General features: G+C 47.4%; 3 protein-coding genes across 5 annotated transcripts; 2 read left to right on the forward strand and 1 right to left on the reverse strand.

Moving 5' to 3' along the window:
• On the forward strand, nucleotides 1-8,609 carry GCHFR (GTP cyclohydrolase I feedback regulator). Its single transcript, XM_075048540.1, has 3 exons — nucleotides 1-60; nucleotides 3,144-3,238; nucleotides 7,719-8,609. The coding sequence occupies exons 1-3, from the start codon at nucleotides 25-27 to the stop codon at nucleotides 7,840-7,842; spliced, it is 255 nt and encodes an 84-aa protein (XP_074904641.1). The 5' UTR covers nucleotides 1-24; the 3' UTR covers nucleotides 7,843-8,609.
• On the reverse strand, nucleotides 8,599-26,199 carry DNAJC17 (DnaJ heat shock protein family (Hsp40) member C17). Of its 2 annotated transcripts, XM_075048537.1 has the most exons (11): nucleotides 26,051-26,199; nucleotides 23,832-23,901; nucleotides 22,577-22,635; nucleotides 21,259-21,346; nucleotides 20,788-20,870; nucleotides 20,225-20,321; nucleotides 18,507-18,556; nucleotides 17,899-17,976; nucleotides 17,116-17,196; nucleotides 16,205-16,333; nucleotides 8,599-9,104 (listed from the first exon to the last, which is right to left on the reverse strand). In XM_075048537.1, exons 1-11 carry the CDS (start codon nucleotides 26,126-26,128, stop codon nucleotides 8,982-8,984), a joined length of 936 nt encoding a protein of 311 aa, XP_074904638.1. In that variant the 5' UTR covers nucleotides 26,129-26,199; the 3' UTR covers nucleotides 8,599-8,981. The 2 variants fall into 2 exon arrangements, with proteins under 2 accessions (XP_074904638.1, XP_074904636.1); XM_075048535.1 differs by lacking the exon at nucleotides 21,259-21,346 and having other exon boundaries at nucleotides 22,577-22,726; nucleotides 26,051-26,197.
• Nucleotides 10,389-12,833, forward strand: C16H15orf62 (chromosome 16 C15orf62 homolog). Of its 2 annotated transcripts, none has more exons than XM_075048539.1 (2): nucleotides 10,389-10,899; nucleotides 11,170-12,833. In XM_075048539.1, the coding sequence occupies exon 2, from the start codon at nucleotides 11,455-11,457 to the stop codon at nucleotides 11,983-11,985; it is 531 nt and encodes a 176-aa protein (XP_074904640.1). In that variant the 5' UTR covers nucleotides 10,389-10,899; nucleotides 11,170-11,454; the 3' UTR covers nucleotides 11,986-12,833. The 2 variants fall into 2 exon arrangements, with proteins under 2 accessions (XP_074904640.1, XP_074904639.1); XM_075048538.1 differs by having other exon boundaries at nucleotides 11,334-12,833.
• Nucleotides 26,200-26,510: the final 311 nt, after the last annotated feature.

The raw sequence follows: 26,510 nt of genomic DNA on the forward strand, positions 1-26,510 counted from the left end.
ACCGGCGGCGGCGGCGGCGGGAGGATGCCGTACCTCCTCATCAGCACCCAGATCCGCATGGTGAGTCCGCCCCGCCGCTGCCCCCCGGCACCCGGCGGGGATGGAGGGGGTTGGGGGGGTGGCGGCCGCCCCCGGGCCGGGCAGGGACCGACGTGAGCGGCGGGGACCCCCCCGGTTGCACCGGGCACCGCTGCCTCCGGCCGCCCTTGCTGCTCCCCCGGGCTGGGGAGGGACGGGACGGGGACACGGCGGGGGGAGCCGGGGGGGTCCGGGGGTGACGGCCCACAGGTTTGGGGGACACCCCCCCCCGGCACGGCCACGGTGCGAGCTGTCCGGCCGTGCAGAGCCCCGCTCGCACCTCCCTCGGCCCCGTCCCGTCGGCGGGTGTCGGGGCGGAGGAGAGCAGCGGGGTGCCCGTACCCCTGCTCCTTCCCCCCCGAAACCGCTCCCCTCTTGAACAGCAAGGAGCTTCACCGGGGAGACTTGTAGGATCCCGTGAACGTCAAAGCGGCAGATCTCTGGCCACGTGTCCTCGCTCTGGGTTTTCCCTCTTCCCCAAACTGCCGTTTCAGGGTGGAAAATGCCGCCGTAGCCAAAGGGAAGGGCATTGCGAGCAGCGGGGTTGTTGAGCAGCGGCCCGGATCTCTGGCCAAGACCTGGGCTGAGCACAGAGCCCGTTATTCTCATTTAAAGTCATAAAGGAAACGTTACTTCCTAACGATTGCAGCATCTGCAGTCCGCAGAGCAGTTGCTGCCGACCCACCGTCAGCTGGTGCGTCCTGCCAGGACCGCAAGAGCAGATAGCCACGTATTTGTCTGGGGTTTTCTCCTTTTCTCAACACAAAGGGGAACGATACGTCTGAAAGTCAAAATAGGATGATGTGGTTTTGCGATAGGAAGGGGGCAATGGTGAAAAAAGCAAATGGACAAGCTGGCAGGAGTTGGTGAAAGATGCTGCTGCTGTCGCTGAAGATGTCCCGTTAGGCACACATCTCAAACCAAGCGAGCAGTGAATTGAGGATGAGGACGTGTGGGGATGCTGTGGCACCGAAGCATCTATTGGCCCTCATCCTTGGCATCGTACAAGTTGATTAAGTGATCATGGACTGAGCTACAGAAAGCACCACATGCTTGGGGTTGCTAGCACTTCAGGGAGAGGCATGCAGCAGGGCGGACTAGATTAGCGTAGCTTAGCCTGTTTCCCCTCCGCAGACTTTGGAAACTCTGCTCTTTAGCAGGGCAAAGCAAACATTTCTGACCCGAAACCTGGCATGGAGCCGCGGCTGGAAACAGCCTGTCCTGGCCTAGCAGGGGGTGATTGACTTTGCTGCTTTTTCCTGGCAGCGGCTGGGGCAGGGACGAGTCGCTCCCTCCCACGGCACGTCTGCCGTGGGGTTCACAGTGCTGGGCTGCGGGCAGGAGGGCTCCGTGGGCAGCGGCGAGCAGAGAAGGCTCTTCCTCTGCTTCAGTTTCTGTCTTTTCCAGCACTCCAGGCAGCTGAGCGTGCCTGCGTGTTTGCACAGCTCGCTAAAATGTTTGATTAGTGGCGCTGCTTAAGTGCTTCTAGTTGGGATCTGATTGAGGCTCACGACTGACGCGCAGATTGCCCGTGTCGGTTTGTAGATGGATGCTGCCAGGGAGGGATTTCACCCTCTCTGCTGCATTCAGTCCTCACCCATCCGCTCTCCCCAGACCAGCTCTCTCAGCTCTCCCAGCCAACTAGAAATTCTCTGCTTTCTCTGCCGTCAGACTGTCCGGCCGCTTCGTTGCGAAACTCACCGTGGGTCAAAGCGCACGGCTTCCCGTCCTGCTGCCCCAGGACCAAGGGGTTCACGCCACGGTGTAACGTGGAGCGTGCAGCCCGCCAACCTCCGTGTGCAAGCTCTGTTTGAGGCTCAGGGACCCTTGTCCTGCTCCTGGGCTTTGCTTTCTCCAAGGGGTGATAGAGAAGAGAGCCGTCAAAAAGGGTCTGGCTGATACTTAAAATATTTCTGAGGTCACCGAGGGTTGAGCGGCCCTTTGTGTATTACAAAGTGATAATAACGGTGTGACATAGGTTTGCCAGTGAATGGGGGACATCCCTCAGAAGAACAGTTTTCACCTGCAAACTTTTCCTAAGTAGCATGGCGGAGATTTAAAAGGAAACCATTGCTGCCCCTATCAAAATCAATCAAATGCTGCTATTTTCAGGAGTAGCCTGGAAGGTGCAGGGGCGGGTTTTGGAGCACGGAGGGTCTTAGCAGCCCCATCGGCGCTGAGCAAGGAGGGGTGGGTTGTGGGTCCCATGATGGACGTGTGTGCCATGTCTCTGCCACTCACCGGCCCTCGTAGCTCTGGACAGTGTTCCGGACTGTGTTTCCCTGCTCTTCCAGCCTTGGTGTTGCAGGGCGGCTGGATGCTGCCCTCCCCGGCTGCTCCCCGGCTGTGCTGGCGCTGGGCTGGGAGCGGGCGATCATCGCGGAGGTCACATCGGCGCTGTCATTATCTCCTGTGCCCTTGTACTTAGTTCTGGAAAACCTCCAGCCCAGGAATATCTCATAAAATAACACTTTTGGAGCGCCGTACAGAAATGTCCCCATCCCCCCCATACGACGTGTGGGAAGTCCACCTGATGGCTCTGGTGGCGAGATGACTCACGTCTCTGCCTTCCCCCAGCTCCTCCGGTCTCTTGTCGCTTCCAAGGGAGCGTGACTGTCCCCCGCCATCCCATGGGTGCTCATCTGCCCCAATCCCTCTGTGCTGCCTTCTCACCCCGATCTTCTCACCCTTCCCAGTTAGCAGAGCCATTTCCAAAAGCTGTCTTCTACCAGGACAGGCAAATGGTCCCTAACTGGCCCGGGGATGCTCATTTCATGGTAAAACACACAGACTGCCTGTTCTGCGCGATGAGGCTGGGAGTAGCGCCTCGTTGCTGTCCTACAGACTTCCCAGTGGGGGATCCCAGAGGACCGGAGCCACCGCGAGCTCAGGCAGCAGGTGGTCCTCCAGGAGCAAAGCCTCCGAGGTCCTCTCCTGGGACGGGCGGGTGGCTCACAGTAATTCCCTTCCCAGTAAAGCTCTTACTGGAGCTGTGCTGGGGAGCAGGGAGGGGGGTGGCTGTGCTGCAGCCCTTTGCTCACCTGCTCTGCTGCCTTTCCCTGCAGGAGGTTGGCCCCACCATGGTGGGAGATGAGCACTCGGATCCCAGCCTGATGAGCTTCCTGGGGGCCACGAAGAGGAACATGCTGGGGAACCACTTGTAAGTCCTCCTCTGCGGCATTTCAGGCACTCCCCTCTCCTTATTTTCCCAAGAAAATCTGGAACATTTTCACTCCTTATATTCACCGTGGCACCTTCCAGCTGCACATTTAATCCCGGGACTAGTTCGATGCTGAAAGGGCACGCATGTGTCCTTGTCCCTGCCTGTTAATGCTCACCCGAGGAAACGCTGGCTGATATTTCATTAAATTCTTTCTTTTTCCTTGCTCTGACCCCATTTTAGCCCTGACCCACCTCCCTGCCTCTCCTTACCCCTTATACGCTGGGGATGCTTCTAGCTGTTACCTGACGCATGCCCTAGCTGAAAAAAAAATGGCACAGGGAGCATTTGAATTGTTCCGCGTAACTTTACCTGCCTTCACCCCACCCTTAATCCTGAAAGACAAACCTCCCCTGTCTTATTATCATTTCCAGCCCCGAGGTGCTCAGAAGCAAACGGTGCCCATCCCAGCCTTGCTCTGGCTGTGGCCTTTTTTGGTGCCAAGCCACCTCAGATGCTTGTCCGCAGTCTGTCCCATCCCGTCCCACTCTCTAGTGCAGCTTGAGGTTTCTTCCTGTTACTGAGCATCCGAGCCGGCCCCCATTGATGGCTCCTGAAGCTTTTCCTTGGTCTGCTGAGCCCCAGGGTTGGAGCTGCTGCCCATCGTGTCCGTCCCCCCCCGACTCCAAACCATTAGCCTGCGTGTTCCCAAGCCGTATGTATTTGACGCTTCTCCATGTCCCCGTCTCTCTCTCTGCCCACGCTAAGTTTGACACCAGCCTTCATCAAAGTGCAACTTGGAGATGTTACCAGCATGTTCATTACATCTTGGCCCATTTTTTTCCCCACTTGATATCTCACTTTTTGTTTTTCTCTGGGAAAACAAAAAAACCACAAAGCAAAACAAAACCCCAAATGCAAATTAAAACAACAGAGAGGAGCGGTTAGATTTCTGCTCAGCTTGCCCACTCGTGCCGTGGTGCAGAGGAGGAGTAGGAGGAGAACCAGTCATTAAACAGAAGGGGCCTCTCGGTCCCAGCATGTTCTCAAACTTCCATCGTCGGAGCTGGGAAAACCCACCTACTCAGTACTGGCCTGGCAAAGATGGAGGTCTGGGTCCTCAACTCCTGCAGTGTTAAAAACCTGAATGGGGTGGGAGATTTTAAAGACAGAGGAGACAAAACAAAATACTGAAGGCCCCCCGTTAAAGAGAAACCCTTCCAGGTGCGAACTCAGGCCACTGCCGTCTCCACGCATCTGCAGGAAGGCTGATTGCGACCCCTCTCGTCACTCGTCTCCCTGCCGAGCAGCCCCGGTGGGTTTGCTGGGCTGGGCCAGCTCCGCGCTGCTATTCCCAACCCTGTGGGTGGCCAGGAGATTGGCAGCAGTGTCAGCTTCGTGCTGCTGCCTGCCAAGCCGAGCCGGGGAGCAGGCAGGGAGTTACGCAATGAGAGAAGGGAGACCTGAGGGGGGAGAAAAAGAAGAGGCTTCAAGGAGGAAGAAGTGCAGCTGGCTCCCGAGAGATAGGGGCAAGGATCCCTAGGATTCGGGTGGAAAAGGCAAAGAAAGATAAAATGCCTCTACGGTGTCTGCCCCAGCAGCCAGGGAGGAGATGCAGCGTTGGAAGGAACCGGAGTGCCACATTCTGCTTGTTCGGGAGAAGGGTTCCATGCTTTCTATGGGATCTCCCTGGTGGGTTCACCACCTTCCTTCCCTCCCTGTGGCCTGGAGCATTTTGAGCTCCCTCTTGCCCCACCTGCTTCTTGGTACGGCTCGTGCTATACCTGGGGTAACTCCACTGCGTCCCTGCGGCACGTCTTCCCTGTTTGCGCTTGAACAACGGGGGGTGGAGAAAATAACCCGACTGGAATGTGGCTGCTCATGCCCCGAGAGGCACGGCAGCATGCCAGCGGGGTGAGCTCTGGCCGCCTCTCTGCCAAAAATCCCAACCAGGGATGACAGCTCCCATGTTTGCAGCGCGGCCAAGCAGGATTTTCCATCCACCTGACTGCAAGGCTTCGCTAGCAGTAAGCCCGGCTATAAGATGCTGCAAATCTTGCCCTTCCTGTAGCACTGTGGGCCCCAAAACTTTAAACATGACCTTGGAGGGAGCCTGAAAGAAAAGGTCTAAGCAGTATGGACCTGCTGGGGCACTGTAATATACAGCTGAAGTACTTAATTACCTCTAATAAGGGAGAGCGCTGATCCTGTTATGCAGCTCTGCGCTAGCTACTGCAAATGGCACATCATTAAGCTCAATCAGCTGCCGGCGCAGGCACGCACTGTCGCTCCCCTATCTGATCTGCAGAGGCAGAACCCGGGGGGCATCTGGGCTTTAGCAAGGGGAGAGCTGGGCTCTGCCCCAGTCTGCGCTGGGTCAAAAGCCTGACCCTTGGCTGCTGCAGAAAAAGGGGATTCTTCTGGGTCCCCCCAGGTGGACAGGCGTGCACGGATGACTGCTGGGCACCGTCCCCGGCATCTCCTGTAATTATAAAGGCTATCGGCACTGTTTGGTCTTAAAATGAAATCCAATGCCTCTCCGTCAAATTCTGGGATTCGAGGTCTGAGGCACCTGCTAATACTTTAACTTAGCTGTTCCCCAAGGCACAGCTAAACCCTGTCCTTGAGGAAGCCAAAAGGACAGCTGGGCAGGTATCACCAGGAGGTTGTCTGCTCCATCACTAAAAAGAGCTGCGTGTGGAGGACGCTCCTGCCCCAGCTCCATCCCATCCCCATGCACACTCACTCATCTGGGCGCTCTGGTTTTGGCACATCTGGGAGGCAGGGCAGCCAGGGTCACGTTCTTAACAATGTGCAAATGCAGAAGTCCTCTCCAATCTGGGGTGACTTTTCTGTTCTCTGCTGGCTTTTAGCTGGGAGGAAAGGCTTTGCAAATGTTGCCAGCCATTCCATCCCGATTCAGACCAGTTGCACTCGGAGACGGTGGCATGTTTGATACGCACTGTGTGCAATCTTTTGTTTCATTCAATACAGAGTTGTGTTTGAAGCCCTGGGCAACTTAGCTTTCCTTCTGCTTTTAGCTCAGCCACTCAGGTTTTTAGGTTCCTACAAATAACAAACAATCCCTGCCTCAGCTCCCTCCTCTGCATAATGGGAATAATATTTACCAACTCCAACATGTGAATCTGAAGGGTATGTGGCAAGCCTCTTAGAGAAAGCATTAAGTTCAAAGACACTTATAATAATACATATTATCTTTACACCACATCTATAATTATAGCAAAGTATAGTCTGTCTTGAGAAACTGAGAAAAAGCTTTCACATCTTGGTGTTATTTCATGCTTTAAAAGCACTCACTACTCCATTAATGTTTTGCAATCTTAGCAAGACCAACTTTGGAAATGCTTTTGGGTCTTTTTTTATTGCTATTAGTATGAAAATCAGGAGAGTTTTTGTTAAGGTGCCCAAACAAGATCACCAATGATCCTGTAGCCCATCATTACCAGCTTATCTGGCACAGTGAGTCATCTAAGAGCTAAACTATTATGAAGCTTATCCCATCTGCTTGAATAAATACTGCATCCAAAAAGACTGCATTAAAGGAACAGAAAGGCTGCCAAATCCAGCACTGAAGGTTATACTTGCCATTTCAGCTCTGTTACTTCCCCACCTAATTCAGCCCATTTTGTGTCTGTACTGCGCTACTCTTCCACTCTGCAGTCACTGTCTATTTTCTTTATGGTGGGAGCAGTCTCACAGCCCTCCAGTCTTCTGCAGAGAAGCAGCCTCAGGGATCAGGCAGAGGGAAGGACAGCTTCTGCTCCAAATGCACAGAGCCAGCAGAAACCATAGAGGAATAAAAACTGGACAGAGATCCCCAGTGTCAGTTCCTGGACATCCACAGCATGCAACTGCTCTGAACAGCCGGGGTAGAGAGGAGCCTGTGCTCCACCTTACTTGGCAGCTCTGTTGAGGACTGATGACTTCTGGTTTTTCAAAAGCTTAATACTTTTGAATGGCTGAAGGCAGCATTTTTTTCCAATTCCCAAATTTCAAGCACAGGCTCTCAAAAACACCCCTTCTACAGACATGCTCTGACACAGGCAAAACATTGTTTTTTTCATTCCTTAGAACACCTAAATAATTCTTCCCTGCTTTGCAGAGATTATCCTCTTTTTCCATGAATTCCCTGCTGTGAATACTTGGGAACGCCCTCTGCTGCAGTTTCAGCCCAGTTAACCGAGCAGCATGTGGCTTTGGACAACTGGTCCCCAAACCACATTTCCATTTAACATAACCCTTTCATTTTGGACAGGCTTTCTCCTTGGTTTGGTAGCTGTGGGTTTTGGCCTTCCCCATCTGGTTAACCAAGACATTGCATCACACAGACGGTATGCCGATGTGGTCATTGCTGTGTCTTGTATCAGTTTAGTCGTGAGGCAGAGTCATTTCCACAAGGAAATTCTTGTCTCTTCCTTCTCCACCTCATTTTATTTCTTCTCCCCTTTCCTCCTTGCAGCTGGGAGTACTACGTGAACGATGCACCGCGGATAGTCTTGAACAAGCTGGAGAGCTGTGGTTACCGGGTGGTGAGCATGACAGGCGTGGGCCAGACATTGGTGTGGTGCCTCCACAAGGAATAGCGAGGAAGACTGCTGCGTTCCTCCCAGACACTATCCTGCTGGGGATCATCTTGCACAGGAGTGACAGCAAACATTTTCCCCTTAATTCCTTTCTGTCCCAGACTCCAGGCACTTGGGCATGAGGGGAGGAGTGGTGTAGAGGCAGAACTTGACCCAATGGAAACTTACCACCCCTGCCATTTCACAAGACTGGGGGGAGGAAGGTATGCCCAGTCCAGAGGAAATCACGCACAGAGAACAGATGGCTCCATCTCTGCATTCATCTGAATGGCAGTCTGGCAAATACCATCTTTTTACATTTTAATCATCTCCTATTTAACATGCATTGGCGGAAGCTCAAATAACAGACTTGTCTGGCTGTTCTTCAGGGCCGCCCCAGAGAGGTACATGCTGAGCTGTGAGAGTTCAGGGCATGCCTTCCTCCCAGGCTGTGGTGGGTGGGGAGGGGAGGCCAAGCATGGATGGCATGTTATCTCATCCCTGACACGCAAGCAGGAACTGCTAAACCTGCACAGTGCTCCTTGAGAATCCCTTCAGTCGGCAGCAAGGCCGATTTCTCTCCCCAGTGGGATTGTGGTTAGCAGCATCATCAGACTTTCAGCCCCAAGAGTGCCATTCAAGTGTAACACATTGTTCCTGAAACAGCCTTAGAGCAGCACAGAAAAGTCTTGTGAACATTTCGGGTATAGGCTCTGTAATCTTAATAGCAGCAGTTGCAATGCTGGATTGTTTGGGACTGTATTTATCAATCCTGCCATCAGGGTAACACCAATAAAACATTTCTCTAAAGAGACCAATGTCTTTCTGTGAGTTGTTTTAAACAGTTGTTGCCAAAGCCTCCTGAACAAGCTTTCAGGAGCTAAAAGAAGCTCCAAGGTTTGGTTTTCTGACAGCACCTCTCACACCACATCCTCTGTGACTGGGCAGCTGCTCTGAGTACACAGACTGACAGGTCAATACACTTACTCTGAAGCTTATGCAGCCATTTTTTTATCCTCACTCTAGAAAGGGATAAGGGCTGCCATCACTGAGAACTTGTATTCCTACAGCAGTTTTAAAAAAGGAGGTTTATTGACTTAATTTAAGAAACAGCTTTGGAAATGAAGAATGATGGGGTGGGGAGAATCCATACTCTCATGCTAGGTGTGAGACTCCTCCTCTTCTTCCCGCTTGAGCTGTTCAATAAGCTGCTGCCTCTCTGCTGCTTGGCGCATCCGCATCATCACCAGGCTCTCGTAATCCCGTTCCGATACCACTGACGCCTAGGAGCAGAAAACAAAGGCAACCTGTCAAGGACAGTATATATCCCAGCCCCCCTCTCCATAAATCACACTCACAACACGCTCGTTTGAGTCAGGGAGGTGGTTCATAGCAGTATGACCCCAGAGAAATCAGGTAAGGTGCGAAAGCTGCCTGGCCTACAGAAAATAGCCTGCTTCATAAGTGTTGCTGACGAGATAGAGTGGGACAGACAGGGAGCATGAATTACCCTCTTGCTGCTGGAGCTACTCCCTGTTCACAATGATGCTGGATGGGGAAGCATGGCTTGCCTCACTGTGGCTGGTTATTTTATATGACAGACTTGCTCTGCAAGTACAACACTGGTGCACTTTGTGCACCAAAGTCCAGTATACGCTTCATCCGTTACAAAGGCTAATGCCGTTAAAAAAAAAATAATCAAGAAAACGACCAGGTGTGTTCCCAAACCTGACACAAGACTGTTTTAGTTCTCAAAAACTCTTGGAGCCTTTCTGCTGTGCGTGGTAGCAACTGTCACGTCAACTAAGTTGATTGCAGACTCTACCTAATAAATGTAGGCAGCAGATGACAGCTGCTATCGCAGAGCAAAGTGGTGGTTTTGGCACTCTGCTTTCAAAAGCCATTTAACATTAGTAGGTGGCCTTACTATTTCGGATGTATTCAAAGCACTGCAATGCTTGGAAACATCCATCTCATTTGCTTGACAGTTCAGGTAGAAATAAAAGCATCTTGATGTAAGGTGAATGAAAAAAAAATCTCACGTTCATTTTTCTAGGAACTAGATTTAGTTGTGATTTAAGGACATCTTAAATAGAAAATAGAAGGGATGAAAAGGCAATAGAATCGCTAAGTAAGATTCTGCATGAAAATGGGGCAAGTGCAAATTTGTTATCATGTACCAGCAAAGTGGTTCTTCCAGCTACAGAGTGTCTAGCTGCAAGGACAAAATAGAAGCCCACAACAGATGAGAAACTTAGACTGGGAAATTAAAGAGACTAATATGCCATAATTGGTATGTTAGGAGCCGCATGAATGAAATAACCTTTCAGTACTGCACAGCACAGATTTTCACTGTATGTGAGAAAGCACCAGATTGTATCACCCTTCAGTGGCAGAACTAGGCTTCTTCAAAGTTCCTGTCCACTAACCACAGATACTTATTGTCATTTGCTTGGCTGAATGAAATAGTCTACATGCGACTCATGCAGATGAATCACCCATACAAACCTGAATCGCTACCTCACACTCTGGATTTAAATTTAACAGACAAGAGATTATTTCCAACCTCATTTGGGAGCCCTGCTGATACAACAAGCCATCAGAAGTGGCAGAAGGGAGAGCACCAAGAGAAGAAACAGCCTGATTCAAGGTGGGCTACAAGTCGGTATTCACATTGACAGTCCTCAAGCAATCTGGATGCCTCTAAGGAAGCTTGCTTTCTCCTCAGGCAGAGTGTGGGCTGATGCTTTGCCACTCCACACACCTACTTCCTGCAATCCTGGCAATTACCAATAGTGTAAAACCCAGTTTCTGACGTGGCTGACTCAGCAAGGGCTTGGCTCAAAACAAATACGTACGCACAAGGAACTGCAGCCTGGGAAGCAGTAACAGGAGGCACATGAAGAGAAGGAGGCATTGTGGATTTTTAGCATTTCGGGTCCAACCTGGCTGAACCGTCCCAGGACTTGCTTCTTCCAACATCCCAGCATACTGGTGAATGTGGTGGTCACGGTTCTCTGAGTGCTTCAGCAGTTTCTTCTCTCCACCTGTTGGACTCAGGTGCTGCTCCGACACAGCGTAAGTCTATTTTGCATTCAATTTTCCTAACGTTTGTCTTTTACATCTGTGTTTTGTTGCTTTTTAGAATTCCATTTGACCGTATTTCTTTGGTTTTCTTCAGTGTGACTGAGTCACCATCTCTCTTCCTAACCACCCACTGAGATTTTTATACTGTGCCCTTCACCATGAAGGTGGCTGGTTACCATGGTACCAAAGTGCCCTTCTGTTCTAGATGCTAGATTAAATCTGTTCTCATGGTGACTGTGTGCCTTTGCTGTTCTTCATCAGCTTGTTTCTGCAGCACAGATTTGAGAAGCTCAGACATCGCCATTCCTTCTCCACTGAATAAGGAGACTCCTTAATATCTAAGACAGGGCAATTGCTCCTTAACACAGGGACATAGTGTGAAGTTTGCATTTCCTGCAATACCAGCCTCTCTGTTTTCCTCCCAGCTACAGGAACAGGGAAGGAAGAGGTTGTTCCTGTTGTGTGACTTGCTGCTGATCCTGCGACTTAAGTCCAACACCTGACTGTGAAGAGTCAGCAGTCTCCTTCTTGTTGCCTTTCATCAGCATGGATACTTGGCGGAGAGGGTCCATTAAGTCCACAACGTTCTTCAGACGTTTCTCACTCAGGAGACACAAAAAGCTGGGCAACCAAGTCATCATCTTGAATCAGAACAGCCACACTCTGGACAGTGATGGACAGTGCCAGAAGAGGGAATGCTTGAGGGATCTGAAGGACAAGTCTGATTACCTGTCATGTCAGAGTGAGCAAAACCTAGCCAAGGCACAAGCACCTCCCAAGCCTCCCCGGCTGTACCTGGACAGTTCTAGCTGCCCTAACATCATAGATCACACAGATTCTCACTCTGACATCTCTTTTTCTGGTGCTACTCATCAATACCACAAAGCTACTCAAACTCAATTCCACAAGGACCAGGCTACAGACTGCGGGACCTCAGAGACAGGTTCCCAGAATGGCACCACTCTTTCTGACCTGTCTGATCCCTTCCTGTCCTTCAAAGTGGATTTGGGGCTATCACTTCTTGAGGATGTTCTGCAGACCCTCAGGAAACAGAATCCAAGAGATTACGCCATTTGAAGGTATTTATCATTTAACATATCACATTTACTTGCTGCTGCCAGTTTCTCTAGTCCTAGTAGGAGGAAGGATACTGCAGCATTCCTGTTGTGTGTGGCCTGTTTTGTTGTTCTCAGCTAACCCACCACAGACTGTCCTTGTCCTTGCCAAGGAGTCCTTTGGAGCAGAGCTCACAGGCTCTGTGCTCAGATCAGAGCAATGTCTCTGCTGGAACCTCGTGGGCAAGTTTCCATTCTCCACACTGGGAATTTGCCACTCTTGACTGTGCATCTCCTCCTCCTCATAGAAGAATGGCATTGCATGGCAAAAGACTTGTTATTTTGGGGATGTGACTGTGATACTGCAGAGCATGGACAGAAAGGGATATGACATACATCATTTGTGGATAAGCAGGGAGCTTGCAAGGAGGCAGTAGCATTGCCTCTCAAAGCCATAGCTATGGCAAGGGTCAAAAGACAGAAACTGGTGTTTCTTCTCCCACCATGTTTGGATGTGAAAATGAAAGCCGCCCCCCCCCCCCTTTTTTTTTTTCTTGTGGGTTTCTTTTCCCCTATCTCAAGTGCAGTTGGCACTCCCAGCCTGGAAACAGGTAAGCATCCATATAGTCTTGAAATACAGCAACAGCAATTTATCCTACTAGCAGAAGACATTTCTCTAGATACTGCTGCCTGAAGCATGCACTGATCTATCAGCTGTACAGATATGGAAGAATAAATGTATCTGACTGGAAACGTCTTGTTGCCTCATTTCATTGGTAGCAAGCCAGAAAAAGCCCAGGCACCAAGAGCACAGGTCCCTCATCTGTAGTGATCAAGATTCATCCTCTCTAGCACTTCAGGTTTTTATGAGGGTGGGGAAGCAGTGTGGCTCTGCTTTTCTGGGCTGGGAGAAGGCTAGAGCTGCTGGTACTTTACCTTCCCCTGAGGAGACTGCACACAGTTCAGGTCAAGACCCAGCGTGGGAATGAACAGTTCTTTACCCCGTAAGCTGGACAGTGGGAAGGGCTCTGCCAGGCTGAGAACATTTTAGGCAGTATCAGGGCAAACTATTAAAAGGACACTGCAGAAACTACCGGGTCACCAATTCTTACCTTTTTCATAGCTAGATTAGATACTAGGGTTCTTTTTTTAAAAAAAACAAAAAACAAAAAACCCCTCCATGCACCCAGATAAGCACAAGCTTCGGAAGCCGGCTACAGCAAAGTACACAGAGACATTTCAGAGAAGGCACAGACAGCTTTCAACCTACTAGATTCATATGAGGCTGTAAAGTCAGATAATATAAAACAAACTCTACGAAACCTCAAAGGAGCTTAGGAAAGATGCAGGAGTGCCAGACAAAAGGCTTTTCTCAGCACTTTAATGTGGCTGAATGAATGGCCCAAAATGAATGAGGAGCACTAGCAGGGAGATCCCACTACTAAAGGTGCAAGGAAGACCTTCCCAGAAGCGAGTACTTTATGCTGTTGTTGTGGCAAAAATATGCTCTTCATAGCTTTGTACAGCTGTTGTGTGCTTTGAACCATTCAGAGCTGCAGCAATCAAATAGTCATTGCTCTAAAATAGCCTAGAGTAACACTGGCCAATCCATAGCGTAACTCACCTGTTTGGCTCCAGCAGCTCTCCAGGAACTGCTGGACAACATGCACCGAAGAAAACAAGCCAACCAAAACTGTGGAGGCAAGTATCTTGCAACTTACTGCCTCCTCACAACACAACTTTTGAACAATCAGCCTTGCTTTCACCTGGGCACCGCTTCCAAAGCTCCCCTGGTGTAATTAGTGCATGGCTGTCCTTTATTTGAAGGCTCTGGTGCACAGCTCCTGGCTGACTACCCCAGGCAGGGAGCAGACACAGCTCTGAAGTGGGCGAGTAGTGAGCGCGTTGCCATGAGAACACTGCAGGTCTTTGGCTGTTTTCTGAAGCAGAGCAGGGAAGGAGCTGCATTTGCAGAGCAGGAGCAAACGGGGGTGGATTAAGACTAAAATAGGAGCAACCCAGAGGGAGCAGCAAATAGGAAGTGAGGGCAGCTTAAATCAAAAAGAGGTTAGTGCAGCTTGAAAGCAAGAATGTGGACCCTGATGGCTGGGAAGCCAGACTGGGTATGAAAGGATGAGGCAAGGAGTAGGTTGCGGCCATGGTAAAAGATATCTGAAAAGACCTAATATTGTATAGTCTAGAGTTGAAGAGCTGAGGACAAAGAGGATAAGTCAACTAGAAGCACTACAGCCAAGAGAAGCTATTGCCAAATTACAGATTTTAGAAGCATCCTAGTGGAAGCAGCAGGAGGATTTGGGGAGGGTCTGGAGTAGGAAGTAGGAAAAGCAGGAACCAGAGCAGCCTGGAGATCTTAGCCTGGACAGCAAGACTGCAATGTAACCAAAGAAATTGCAGCTGCTCACACATAAAAGCAGTAGAAAAGGACAGACAAGCATCAGTACTGCAACTCTTGGGAAAGGATGCAAGTCACTGGCCATAACTCCTCACCATTTTGAGAGCTAACATGGGATTGACGAGGCTGTGTTGGACAGAAGTGAGTCACTACCTCCACACAGCATGAACACCATTTGCTGCTTTAGCCTGCTCTCCCTTGCTGCTCCACCAAGCTAATCCTTCACAGCAGGCAGACGCTGCAGTTCCACACTAACAAGCTTTGGTCATGGAAACAAGCCAAGATAAACTCAGTCAAAACTCAGTGAAAAGCCTGGCCAAGCTTTTGAACCCAGAGAGGCAAGAATCCACACCAAGCTCCAATTGCACCAGCAACCCCCTTAGGTATGAATGAGCCAGTTCTCATTCTCTACTAGCGAGATACTCAAATAAGCTGGACTGAATTCTTCTTTTTTCCCCAATTTACCTTCTAACACTCTGGCCACGTCTGTGAATCTGCTGCATCTGCAGGACTCTCACTGGTTCTACATTGTGCATGGAGATCTGTCTGGCTCCTGGGCTATGATGTTATAACTGCCTTTGCCTGAGGTTTCTGGGAAACTATGCTTCTCAGACTGTCCAGACAAAGAACATGCATCCCAAGTGAAAACATACAACCCTAAACAAAACTAGGATAACAACAAGGCATTTTGATGTATAAATGCATCTACTATAAATAAAGTAGTTAACAAAAAGTCAGGAGAGTGGATGTCCTGAACAATCTCACAAGCTGCTAAAATATTTAGGTAGTGAACACACACAAGGCTGATCAAGACACAGACTAAGGGGACCTGTAGAGCATGAGGCAGGAGTCCTCTCAGCAATTACATCTTTTTGATGTTTATACCACACGGAATGAGGAAAGGGGAATATGTGTCACATGAAGTTTGAACTGGAACTCAAATAAGCAGCAAAGGATCTCAGGTCCCTTTGCAGCAAAGGAATTACTAACTAGATCAGAAGACATGATAAATTCTGTGCTACAGAGCAAAGTGTAATGTAACGTGCTTCAAAAGAAGTGGATACATCTCCCACTGCAGAGAGCCAACAAGTTGCTGCAGCATGGCCTCAGGTTGGTTTCTATGTTTTAACCACTAGATGTTATTGCCTTCCATGTGTTTTGTGATTGGAATACATTTGTTATACAAGACCAACAGCTTCAGAGGGATTATCTGGTGAAATAAACAGGAAGCAGCTAAGAGTTAACAAACACCTTGCGCTCGAAGTAACCATACCAGTAAAGAGGACCCAAACCAGACAATAAGGTCTCTACAAGGATATTTAATTTGATATTGCCTTCTCTTCCCTCCTGCAGACCCTAAAAATATAGGTTTCCTTTCAGCACTGAAATTTCATCCTCTTGTGAATGCAGTGAGTAACCAAACCTCTCAAAGAAACCTTCTAGGAGACCCACTTCAACCAGCTATCAGCCAGAAGATTCCCACAGTCAAAGTATATTAGAAAAAATTCCAGAAGAATGGCATTAGAGGCTTTGGGCTGAGCAAGGAACATACTTATTTTTCACTTGGAAGAGAGAGAGTCAGATTGTGTGAAGATCCAGTCATCCAAATAGCTTGTGTTCTCAGTGTGCTGCTACTCAGGCAAAAGATCCTTTAAAAAAAGCCACTGCTTCAGCACGAAAAGGCTCATCAGAAAGCCAAGACTTTCAGTAAGAGCTCCTTTTCAGCTCTGCTGGGAATCAACATATCTTACTACAAATGCAAGGCACACTGTTAAATTTAGGTTGCTATAGAAACAGATTTAAATAACAGCAGCCTATATCTCCTTACCTGTGAAGTCCTAGGCTGACTAGTGCTGTCAGAAAGGACAGTGCTGGGATTGTTCCGGGGCTGGCCCTCCAGCCAGGAAATCTTTAGAGGGTTATTTATCAGGCCAACTTCATTCTTCACAGCCATCTCCTAACAATGAAAATATTCTTCCATCACCATCTGAATTTCAGACCCCACTCCCTCACAGGTCACTAACAATCATAAGAGTTTTTCCATCTCAGCCTGGCATCAAGGCCAAGTAGAGCACAAACAATGAAGATTTCACAGCTGCCCTACATGAGAAGCACCCTTTAAAGTCCACATCTGCATTAAGCATAGATAGAACATATCAGTGCCAGTACTTTTGATAAACAGGTCACAGACAATTCTGGTGGGTTTTTTGATTATTTGGATGTATGAGTGAAAGAACAGGTGACAAGGAATAGACACTCTTGTACAGGATAACTTTACGTTGATGGAACTACTAAAATTAAGGGTAACTGATGATTTCTGTTTTCACAGCCACATGAATTATTATAACTCATAGTGAGTCAAGAGATTTTGATTTCTTTTAAACTTCAAATGCCCGATATAACCTCTAAAACTCATTAAGCCCATTTCTACAATGGGTAATTCACCTTCAGTGAGAGCTGATCAAATAGCTCAGTCCCTGCTTTTTAAAGCAGTGTCTCTTTCCTCAGCCTTTTACATGCACAGCCTGCTTGTTTATGTGCATGATCTGCTCTGGGTTTATGCCTCCAGCTTTGTCACTCCTTTCATGCATCTGTACCTTTAGACTCTCATTACCCTTCTCCACTGCCTTAATGACAAGGCAGTGTCTCTAGGCCGCCAGTTTGCTAACCCTTCTCTTCTGCAACACCCCTTCTTGTCCACCCTCCATTACACACATCTGGGGTCTCCGCCAGACTTACAGCAGCCTTAACTGTAGCAAATTCCACGACTGCGCTCCCAGTCTTCCTACTTGAGATCAACAAATTAAGCACATCGCCATACTGTTAAGACAGAGAAAGAAAGAAAAGTTAATTACAGACCCAGAAGAGATGTCAAGTTCATTTATGGAACAAATGCAAAGAGAAAACATGTGTTTTCACAGACATGAGGCTTGAGCCGTCACCCTTTCTGTCTTGCATCATGATTTCACTGATCCCAACCTGTCATAATTTCTGTCCCTCCGGGAAATAATTCTGGGGAGGCATGCAGCTACACACTTTGCTTCCAGCAAGCCGCAGTGCAAGAGGGCTGCTTAGCTCAGTCAGAGCTACGGGAGATATTTGCATGAAGGGAAAATAAAGATCACATGCTGGGATTAATCAGACCAAAGGCTTGTCTATTCCTGTCTCTGAACTTCCCACAGCAGCTAATGTACAGTGTTTTAAGTGAAGGCAAAAGTGCACAATAACCACACAGTCAGACTAACTTTTATGCAGGGTGTGAACCATTCAGTGGGAAGAGTTTGCAGTTGCTCTGTTTCAGCAGGAGTCCCTGCTGGGAGCGAGACAGAGGTGCTAGCTGGGGAACAGTTCAGAGCTAATGGATCATGCTGATGATCTCTGAAAATTGCATGAGAAAGCTGGACAACAGAGAAGAAAATGAGCCACTCCAGTTTATATGTAGCTTCGCACAATTTACTATCCTTTCTTATACCATTGAGAGAAGAGGAAGATCAAGTAGTAGGAAAGAGTGTCAGACAGGACCTTTTGGAGGATCTGCAACAGAACATCTTTTGAGTACCCTCCTCTCGTCTCATCTTCTTTCCTGCATTTCCATTTTAGCTGGGAAATAAACATGACAAGTTAATTTTGTCCATTTGAACACATTTTGCCATACTCAATGCAGCTCCTGCCACCTGCACATTAATCAAGTTTGCTATTTACAGTTACACTCCCAGAATTCCCAAGACAGTGATCTCAACACCAGAATGTGCAAAAGGAACAAATTATTTGGGGAACAGGGAGAAACATTGCTCACTGGAATAAAAAAAAAAAATCATACTTGAAAGCATACTAATGGCTATATGAGGGTAATAAGCAGCTGTTTCCCTGTGCTTAAAGCAGAGACAACTCAATTTCAGGCTCAAAATTCTAGACCAGACAGTAGAGAACAGAGTGAGGGAGGAAGGGTATTTTAAAGGCAATGACAAGAGCTGTTCATGTGCATGATGCACTTTATATAGTGGCACTTCACCTCCACTGTACAAAGGGACAAGCCAGCTCAGCAGAGTTGAAGTGTCCCTTCTGTCTTACAAAGGTGCATAATGTTCTATCAGTTTTCACCAAAACCCAGCTTTATAAGGATGTCTTACTTTGAGTTTAGGAGTTATTTTGCCTTCTGCTCCATTTCTTTCTTGCTTGCCTAAAGAGGGGGAAAAAAAAAAAAAAGATGGAAAGGACATGGGTGCAAACTCCTCGGCTACAGAGCATTTAGCACAAAATTCACCCTGAGAACGTACATATGGCAATAGCAAACACTTCTGGATTTCTACTAAACCATTTCAGCCCCAAAAGTCTTGTGCAACACTATTATCAGGAACTGTAGTACAGACTGGATATTGGATGTCAGCATTTTTCCCTTCTATGATGCCCAGACTTGCCACAATCAAGGCTAGAAACAGCTAAGCAAAAATACAAGCAGGAGATCTGTTAGATTCCGCAACATTTTTCCCTGGAAGAGAGTTGTGCTGGTGGGAACAAGTGTGGAAAAATTAAGGGTAGACAAGAAACAGGATACCATAGCCTAAGAATTTAGCCTGGCCTTGCAACTAAATACTTTATAATAGTGTGCTCTCATAGCAAGGATCTCAGAATATTTTACACTAAGCAAATGCTCAACATCGTCCCCAATTCCTGATATGTGAAATTAAATTAAGAAAGGCTAGGGTGGGCTGAATGACTGACTTACAGTCATACAGGAAACCCCTGGTGACCCCAAAAAGTTTCTGCATCTGGACCTCTGGTGGTGGTTTTTTTGTTTGTTGTGGTTTTTTTTTTCCCCACTCATTAGATCAATATTTTTCCTGTGAAAAAGCAACAGATCTTATACTATAGCCTCTGCCAGAATGAAAGGAGTAGGAAGCAAGAGATAATAAAATCTTCCCGTTGAACTGAAAACCTGAACAGCACTCTACCTAGTTTTGAAACAAAGAACAGAACTTTCTGAAACATAAAACTGTATTTTAAGCCCACACAGATACACAATATTTAAAAAGGCAATTCACTATAGAAATGTGTGAATGCGAGTGAGGTTCAGGAATACCAAAGGATGAGATTCTGGGATTCTGGAAAAATCTCATCGCCTCCTATATGAAGGAGACAAATTACAGCTACTGAACAGCCCACAAGAATTAGAGGGAGACAACTTCAAATACGATAACTACCTATAGCATTGCAGCACAGAATGCAGATGTTTTTCAGTTCAGTATGTTGCTCATTTCCTGAAAGATTTGTTGCTGGTCTTTGTACAAACCTGGGATGAAGACTGTGTATGCCCAAGCAACATTAGAGAATCAAGTTCCAGAAAGTAAAGCCTCAGCAACCATAGACTAAACAAAACTTCGTTCTCCATAATGAGTCTCTTTTGGGTGGTAAGTACTGAGAACTTTCAAGGGGATACAGAAGTAGTAACCCAATGACAACTATTATTTTTTGCAAACTCAAGTCATTCCCTATTTAGAGTCTGCAACACTGACTGCTTTAATTGTGACAGATAACCAGGACTTTAGGCTCTCTCTACAGCATAACTGTGGGGTTCCACATCAGACCATCCAGATTCAATGCTTTAGAATATTTATTGAAAAGAAGCAGCAACAATGTCTTAAAGAAGAGCATGCCACATATAAGAAAGCAACACCACAGAAATGCTAGTCTTTTGACTTATCTGTGAAAAAGGTGCTAAGTAGGATCCTATATATGGCAACGTGACCAAGTCAGAAGGCTGCATCTGTACGTGCGCTCTGTCTACAGAAGTGTTGGAGTCCCACATGCATGTAGCTTGGCTCAGGGCTCCAATCTCATCTGTTCTCACCTTGGATGTGCTGCTCTCTTTCAAGCCGGATCTGTTCTTGAATGAGTCTCTGCTGCTCCTCAAGCTGACGGGAGCCTTCTTCACGTAGGCGTATTATCTACAGCAGAGGTAAGACAGCACAGATATCTGAGGGCACAGTTCCACGGTTGGTTCGTGCCAGCTAAAGACTGCCAAGGAGAGCTTTTGTCGTATACCCATCTCCTGAGGCAACCCTCCTGCTAGTTCCCCTATGACAGCTCCAGCGCTCATAAAAATGGACCCCTCATGTTCCTAGTGACACAGTCCCTTATCAGCCAGCATCTAACCAATTAGCTGTTGTTATTGTCTGCTATGCAAAAGGAAAAGGGCAGACAAAAAATAAAATCCTGAGACTGACTCATTTGCCAGACTGCTACAAGATCCCATCTACATGCCTCTGTTTCATAGAGCCCATTAGTCCAAAAGGCTGAAGGACTGCCATACATAGATTTGCTGCATCTCATCACATGGTTTTCATTATGACTGTAAAGTCTTTCAGCAATTCTTCTCAAAAGAAGCAGAGAAATCTAAGAATTTATCATTACTTCTTGTTCTAATGATCTCGTTATCCTGATCTCCTCCTCTTCACTCTCACGACTCTGGGCATCTCGTTCTCTGGCTTCAAGATCTGCAGAGAGAGAAACAAAATTAAAACAATCCAAAGAGAACTTTCACTGCTGACCAAAGGCGGATGGAAAGATCACAAACTTGGCTACGCCTACACCAATTTCAAAGTAGAGTCCCAAGAGCTCTGCTACCTCTCCTCTGCCCAGGCACATCAATGTATCAGCAGTCTTAACAGTCAAAGCTCCTAATTCCTTCCCAGAGTAGGACCATCCCCAGCTATGACTGTGGGAGATTTCAGATGGCTACTCTATTGTACCAGGCATAAAGAAACCACAGCCATCACAAATGGGCAGCAGATTAATCAATGGTGAATTCCAGCAGTAGAAGAAACAAACACCCAGCTAAAGAAGACTTCAAGCCAAGAGAAAACAAAGTTTTGATTTTATTACCAAGCTTTACTTTCTTTCGCTTCTCATCAAGTTTTTGTGTCCTTTCTGCAGCTTGCTTCTTAGCCTTTCTCACTTTGTCATACGCCGCCTGTCAAAGAACCGACACAATAGTGCAAAACTATGCAAAGCGGAAGAGATAAAATGGAAAGCAGTGAATAAAGGCAAGATCAGACACTGAAACACTGTAAGCAGAGGTAAAGCATTTTCTGCTTCTTGCTAGCATGCCACCTAAAAGTGTTGGAAGTTAACGCAAATATCATGAAAGAACTCACTTATTAATTGGGGTGAACTGGCACTTTCACTGGCACCTGTTTAAAACAGTTGATAATCTGTTCATCAACCTACGCAGAACCTTTCTGTATTAGGTAAAGCACAGACCAGCACAAATGCTCAAATATTACTTGTAGAATAGTTGTACAGGAAAGCACTGGTCTTGATTTATAAACTAGAAAAGCTAATATTTTTCCTTCCTGCATAGGCAGGGTTTGCTGAACACTTTTTCCTTTTCAAAATGTAGAAGCCAGAAAGTTCTTGGATGCCAAAAGCTTAACTGCCCCTTGGAGGGGAGATTACAAGCTTTACCAATGTTTGAAAAGAGGAGAGTTATTTCACGTTTTTAAATCTTATAATCTGAAACTTTAACATGCCTTCTCTCCTGAGTTTATCCGGATAGAGTTACTTACTCATTTTTATTTTGTTTTTATTCTTTCCCTTCACATGTCCAGATTACTTTCAGGCCTTGAGCAGTAGGCACTCAGCCACTTCCTGACAGCAAGAAAAGAGTCCAAGCTACATCTGGCAGCCTGCAAAGCTCTTGCAGCAAAAGGACAGAGATCATGACTATGATTCAGCTTTTCTGTTTACAAGTCTCTTGTGCCCCATGGAAAGAAAGGCTTTGAGCCTTAGCAATCACATCTAGATATTACTTATTTGTCAGACCTTGACTTCAAGGGAACCGCAAATGCACCGCTGTTACGGGAATTTAATGCATCCCTGAATCAGTGGTAGTTATAATTTATTTTTTTTAAGTGGGATATGCCCCAGTCTAACACATTATTAAAGACAGTATCTCACTCATGCAACAAATGGACAGAGCTACACCCAGCACAGAAAAAGAACACTAGTCCAAGTTCTTATCTGGCACCCACTACTTGATCTCACAGAGAACTACAGGGAATAACAGAGGAGACCTGCATTCATGAAGCCACAATCAAAGACAGCAGGACAGACAGTAAGAGAGTTTCCAACACTTCTCCAGCATGCTTGCAGAAAGTAACACCACACAATCCCAACATCACCAATGGATGGGCATCCTTACCCTTGCTGCTGCATCTGTTAGCACGGCTAAGGCCTGAGACAGTTGGTGGAAGACTTCCGCTGGGAATTAGAAGAAAAAAGGGTAAGATGCAGAAAACCATGCTAGTGGCCTGGAGATGCACCAGAAAAGACAATCCCTTATGGAAGAGACCTGCAGAACATCAGAAAGAAGAATAATCTTTCCAAAGCATTCGTAAGCCAACCTATAGCCAGGACCACCTCAACTTAACAACATTTGTTACATAAACTTCAGTGTGAATTAAGAAACAAAAACTGGGACCATTTCACTTTAACAGAAATTGTGAAAACATGAATTCAACAGAACCCCTCTACAGAAATGTACTACTCAACCTGCAGTCAGCCCAAAATACACTGTTACAAATAAATTCTCTGTTTCATATCAATAGCTTTTCAGCCCAAGATTCAAACTTTGCATTTTACATCAACATTGCTGACCCTCTTCTTGGAATGTTACACATATAAGCCGGAGGCCTCCCCACACACTTCAAATCACTTCTCAACCTTCTGCAGATATCAAAGCCCCTGGCTTTCCTCTCACTGCTGCTAAAAATCTTTTTTTTCTGATGGAAAAATTCTCTGTACTACAGTTATAAGTTTTCAATCTATAAGACTGTAGCCCGTCAAACTGGAAAATGCAAGATACAGAAAGATGTTTATTTTGAGGTGTCCTGATGAACAGCATCCTTCTAGTTACCACTGCTGTTCACTGCTACCAATAGCTACAAAACCCAAAACCAGAGTAGCTGTAGAAGCCAGACCTTGCTAACAGTTTAGGTATACTTAGTCCCACACAGTCAGGGCCTTGTCTCTAACAGACAGAAATGGACATCGCCCATAGATAATATGATTTATAAGCTTGCTATTTAAGTTTTGACTGCGAGGTATGAATTGAAATAGCGACCAGCCAGTTAACACTGGGGACAGCACGGCCAAAGGTCTGGGATTCAAGTACCACGTGGGAAGACTGAGATGTGCAAATATAATTTCAGCACTGACTTATCACTGATGTTTCTAAAATCAACATGTACGCATTCAACCTCAAAAACCAGAGGTCTCTAATAGTTATGAAAATAATTCTTAGTCCTGCCTATGTATAACTTCACATGACATATACCCAGGCATTCCCATAATTACATGCAAAGACAGACCTGACGTTAAGCAGAGCCACTTCGAGGAGTCTGCACATGTGAAAACAAACATGAAGAGTTGTCTGTGTCCACACAGCCCCATCTCACCTGCTCTGGGATCATCTGGGTTCTTATCTGGGTGACAAGTGAGGGCCTTCTGCCGGTATGCTTTCTTAACCTGCAAGAGCCAGAATTGATATTTACTGGTTGGTGCTGTTTAGCCTGTGTTGAGAAAAGCAACTTGGGAAAAAAACAAAACAAAACACTGCAGAAACAAAAAAATTACTATCCAGAATGTTTCTTTTGTTGTTTTTGTTGTTTGTTTTGCTCAACTTAAACAACACCTCCCTGTCATAAGTAGAAGGCTGTGGCTGAACCAGCATTCATTTGCATGACTAGATTTCCCCCAGGCCTGACAGAAAATAAAGACACTTTCTGGAGTGCCAATAGCTCCATTACGCCCTCCTATTGAAAGGTAAAGCAGCCTACTGTAATAGCAAGAGACCTCTGAAAAGCTCAGTTTTCAACCTCAGCACAGTGACCTGTCCTTTTTAATCACACTGTACCGCAAGGATAAGCATTTGAGCCCAGGACACTTAGTAGGCAGGCAGCCATATTTTGAATGAGTCTAAGCTTTTCAGAGCCAGAAGTTTTACTTCTGGGTGCACTGTATTACAGCAGTCAAACCTCACGATCATCAAAGCCAAGTCTGGTTCACAGAGGCAGTTTTCTAGCCAGAGGGATACTGTATTCTTTGCAGCTGTAACTTTGGGACAGAGAAAGTACCATTTACTGTGCCACACCTGAGTTTGGCAAGGTGAATAATTTTTGACCAAAGGTTGTTTAATCTCATCTACACTTCAAAGAAAGACTGACAACTTTCTGAGCTAAGTCACTCTTAACAATCTGAGCTCCCTTTGTCAAGGACGCATCTGCATGCAAGAAAGGAAAGGAAGAAAAGCTGCTCCATTCCACTGCCAAGCAGTCCTCTGTGGAAAAAGAGCAGAGTAAGTGGTGGCCCGGCACCACCTGGTGGACACAGCTCTTGGAAAGGAAATGTGCAGCGCAGCCTCACAGGCCTAATCCTATCTCCTGCCTAAGCAAGGCTCCAGTTAAGAGAGAGGTAAGCCTCCTCCCCGTGCATCAGGCACAACTATTGCAATAACCATTCTACGTGGAAAGTTCAGATAAGGCTTCTCTAAACAGTGAGGTTAAGTTACTTTGACAGCCTTGCTCCCCTTTGTTCACCTCTTTTGGCCATGCTGCTCTGCATACAAAGGGTCTTTGCGTTGGTTCAAGTCTTTTACATCAAGGATTAGCACTCTAAATTACCCTTATCACTTTTTAAGTTGCACCATAACATCCAAGCCATAATTTTATCAACCTTTTCCCCCAGTGGCTAGCTCAGCAGGTCACCTCAGCTGAGGTCACCTGAAGTATTTCACCTCATTCAATCCTGTGCATTACATTTGGCTTGTTCCCCCGCTTTGTGCTTCATACACATGGAATTTCCAGGCAGCCCCAGACACAATTGCTGGTTATGCCCAGGCTGTAGCTTCCAATTTTTACCCTATTGTACTGCTACTGCTCTTTACTGCTAAAGAAAAGAAAAAACAAAACAAAACACCCAAAGGAAAGCCTAAGGAGCAAAATGAAAGTTCGCCTTTCAAGTTTAGCTTTGTTCAGTTACTAATGGTTTTACTCAGAGCCCTACTTCCCTTGAAAAGGTCACTTTCCCAGCTCAGTTGCTCAAACCTCACGTTCAGTGTTGACTTACCAATTAAATTAAAGAAAAAATGGAAACATGTAATTTCAAACCCACAAAGTTAACAAGATGACTTATGGGAACCTACAGTGCCCAGACCCACCTCTAACAACTAGATTTTTGGTACACACAGTAGGAGCTCTCCTTCTGAAGGCACATAAACAAACAAAGCGAGAGAAACATCGCTCGAGACAAATTTCGCAGTTCTCTCCAACTGATTTCATCCTCCCCCGAAGCCGGTCTCGCCCCACAGGCTTCAGAGGAGGAAACGGAAGGGTAAGTTGAGTGCAGCAGAGCCAACACCAGAAAAAAACGGGCTTGCCCAGTGACTAACAGCTCCAGCCGACAACGCGGCAGCGCCCAGGGCAGCGATATGACATTAAAACAGCGGCTGGAGCAATCGTTCAGCTAAATATCCGGAGAGCAGCAAACACAGCCCCACGTCCGAGCCGCCTTCTGTCCTTGGCAACAGCCCCCGCTCCTGAGGGGAAGACGAGAGGGGGCCCCTGTCCGAGCCCCCCCCCCGCAGCCCCATGAGGGTTCCCGGCCCGCGGACCCTGACCTCCTTCTCCGACGCCTTCTCGCCGACCCCCAACAAGCCGTAGAGGTCCAGCTGCAGCAGATCCTTATCAACCGCCATCGCGGCGCTGACCGCCTTCCTCCCCACCACGCTCCGCGCCGCCCGCCGGGAAATGGAGTCTCCCCTCACCGCCGTACCCCATCCCGCCCTGGCAGCTTGACTACATATACCAGGATGCACCGCGCTGCCCGCCGCGGCGGCCGCTCCCAGCGGACCCAGCGGAGCGCGATGTTTGCTGGGGGTTGTAGTTTTCTGACGGCGGCTGCAAGCGGGCCCGGGCGGCCGAGGGACTACAACTCCCGTCGGGCTTTGCGCCGCCGTAGCTGAGGGTCGGGAGGGTGGCGTTAGGGGGTTCTTGTCGAGATCTGTGGCGGTGTGAGAAAAAACAAAAGCTCCACAGCGCACCATAACGATGCACCGGCCTCGGGGGGAGAGGCGAGTG

This window comes from Buteo buteo, chromosome 16 (assembly GCF_964188355.1).
Source record: "Buteo buteo chromosome 16, bButBut1.hap1.1, whole genome shotgun sequence".
Classification (NCBI taxonomy): domain Eukaryota; kingdom Metazoa; phylum Chordata; class Aves; order Accipitriformes; family Accipitridae; genus Buteo; species Buteo buteo.

Excerpts from the sequence above, each read along its gene's own strand:
- GCHFR (XM_075048540.1), top strand. The coding sequence starts at position 25 with ATGCCGTACCTCCTCATCAGCACCCAGATCCGCATG. Across the intron at positions 61-3,143 it reads TCAGCACCCAGATCCGCATG|GAGGTTGGCCCCACCATGGT; the intron begins GTGAGTCCGCCC and ends CTTTCCCTGCAG. Across the intron at positions 3,239-7,718 it reads AACATGCTGGGGAACCACTT|CTGGGAGTACTACGTGAACG; the intron begins GTAAGTCCTCCT and ends TCCTCCTTGCAG.
- C16H15orf62 (XM_075048539.1), top strand. The coding sequence starts at position 11,455 with ATGGATACTTGGCGGAGAGGGTCCATTAAGTCCACAACGTTCTTCAGA.
- DNAJC17 (XM_075048535.1), bottom strand. The coding sequence starts at position 26,128 with ATGGCGGTTGATAAGGATCTGCTGCAGCTGGACCTCTACGGCTTGTTG. Across the intron at positions 16,334-17,115 it reads TTGCTACAGTTAAGGCTGCT|GAGATGGCTGTGAAGAATGA; the intron begins GTAAGTCTGGCG and ends TTTCATTGTTAG. Across the intron at positions 9,105-16,204 it reads GTCAGCCTAGGACTTCACAG|GCGTCAGTGGTATCGGAACG; the intron begins GTAAGGAGATAT and ends TTCTGCTCCTAG.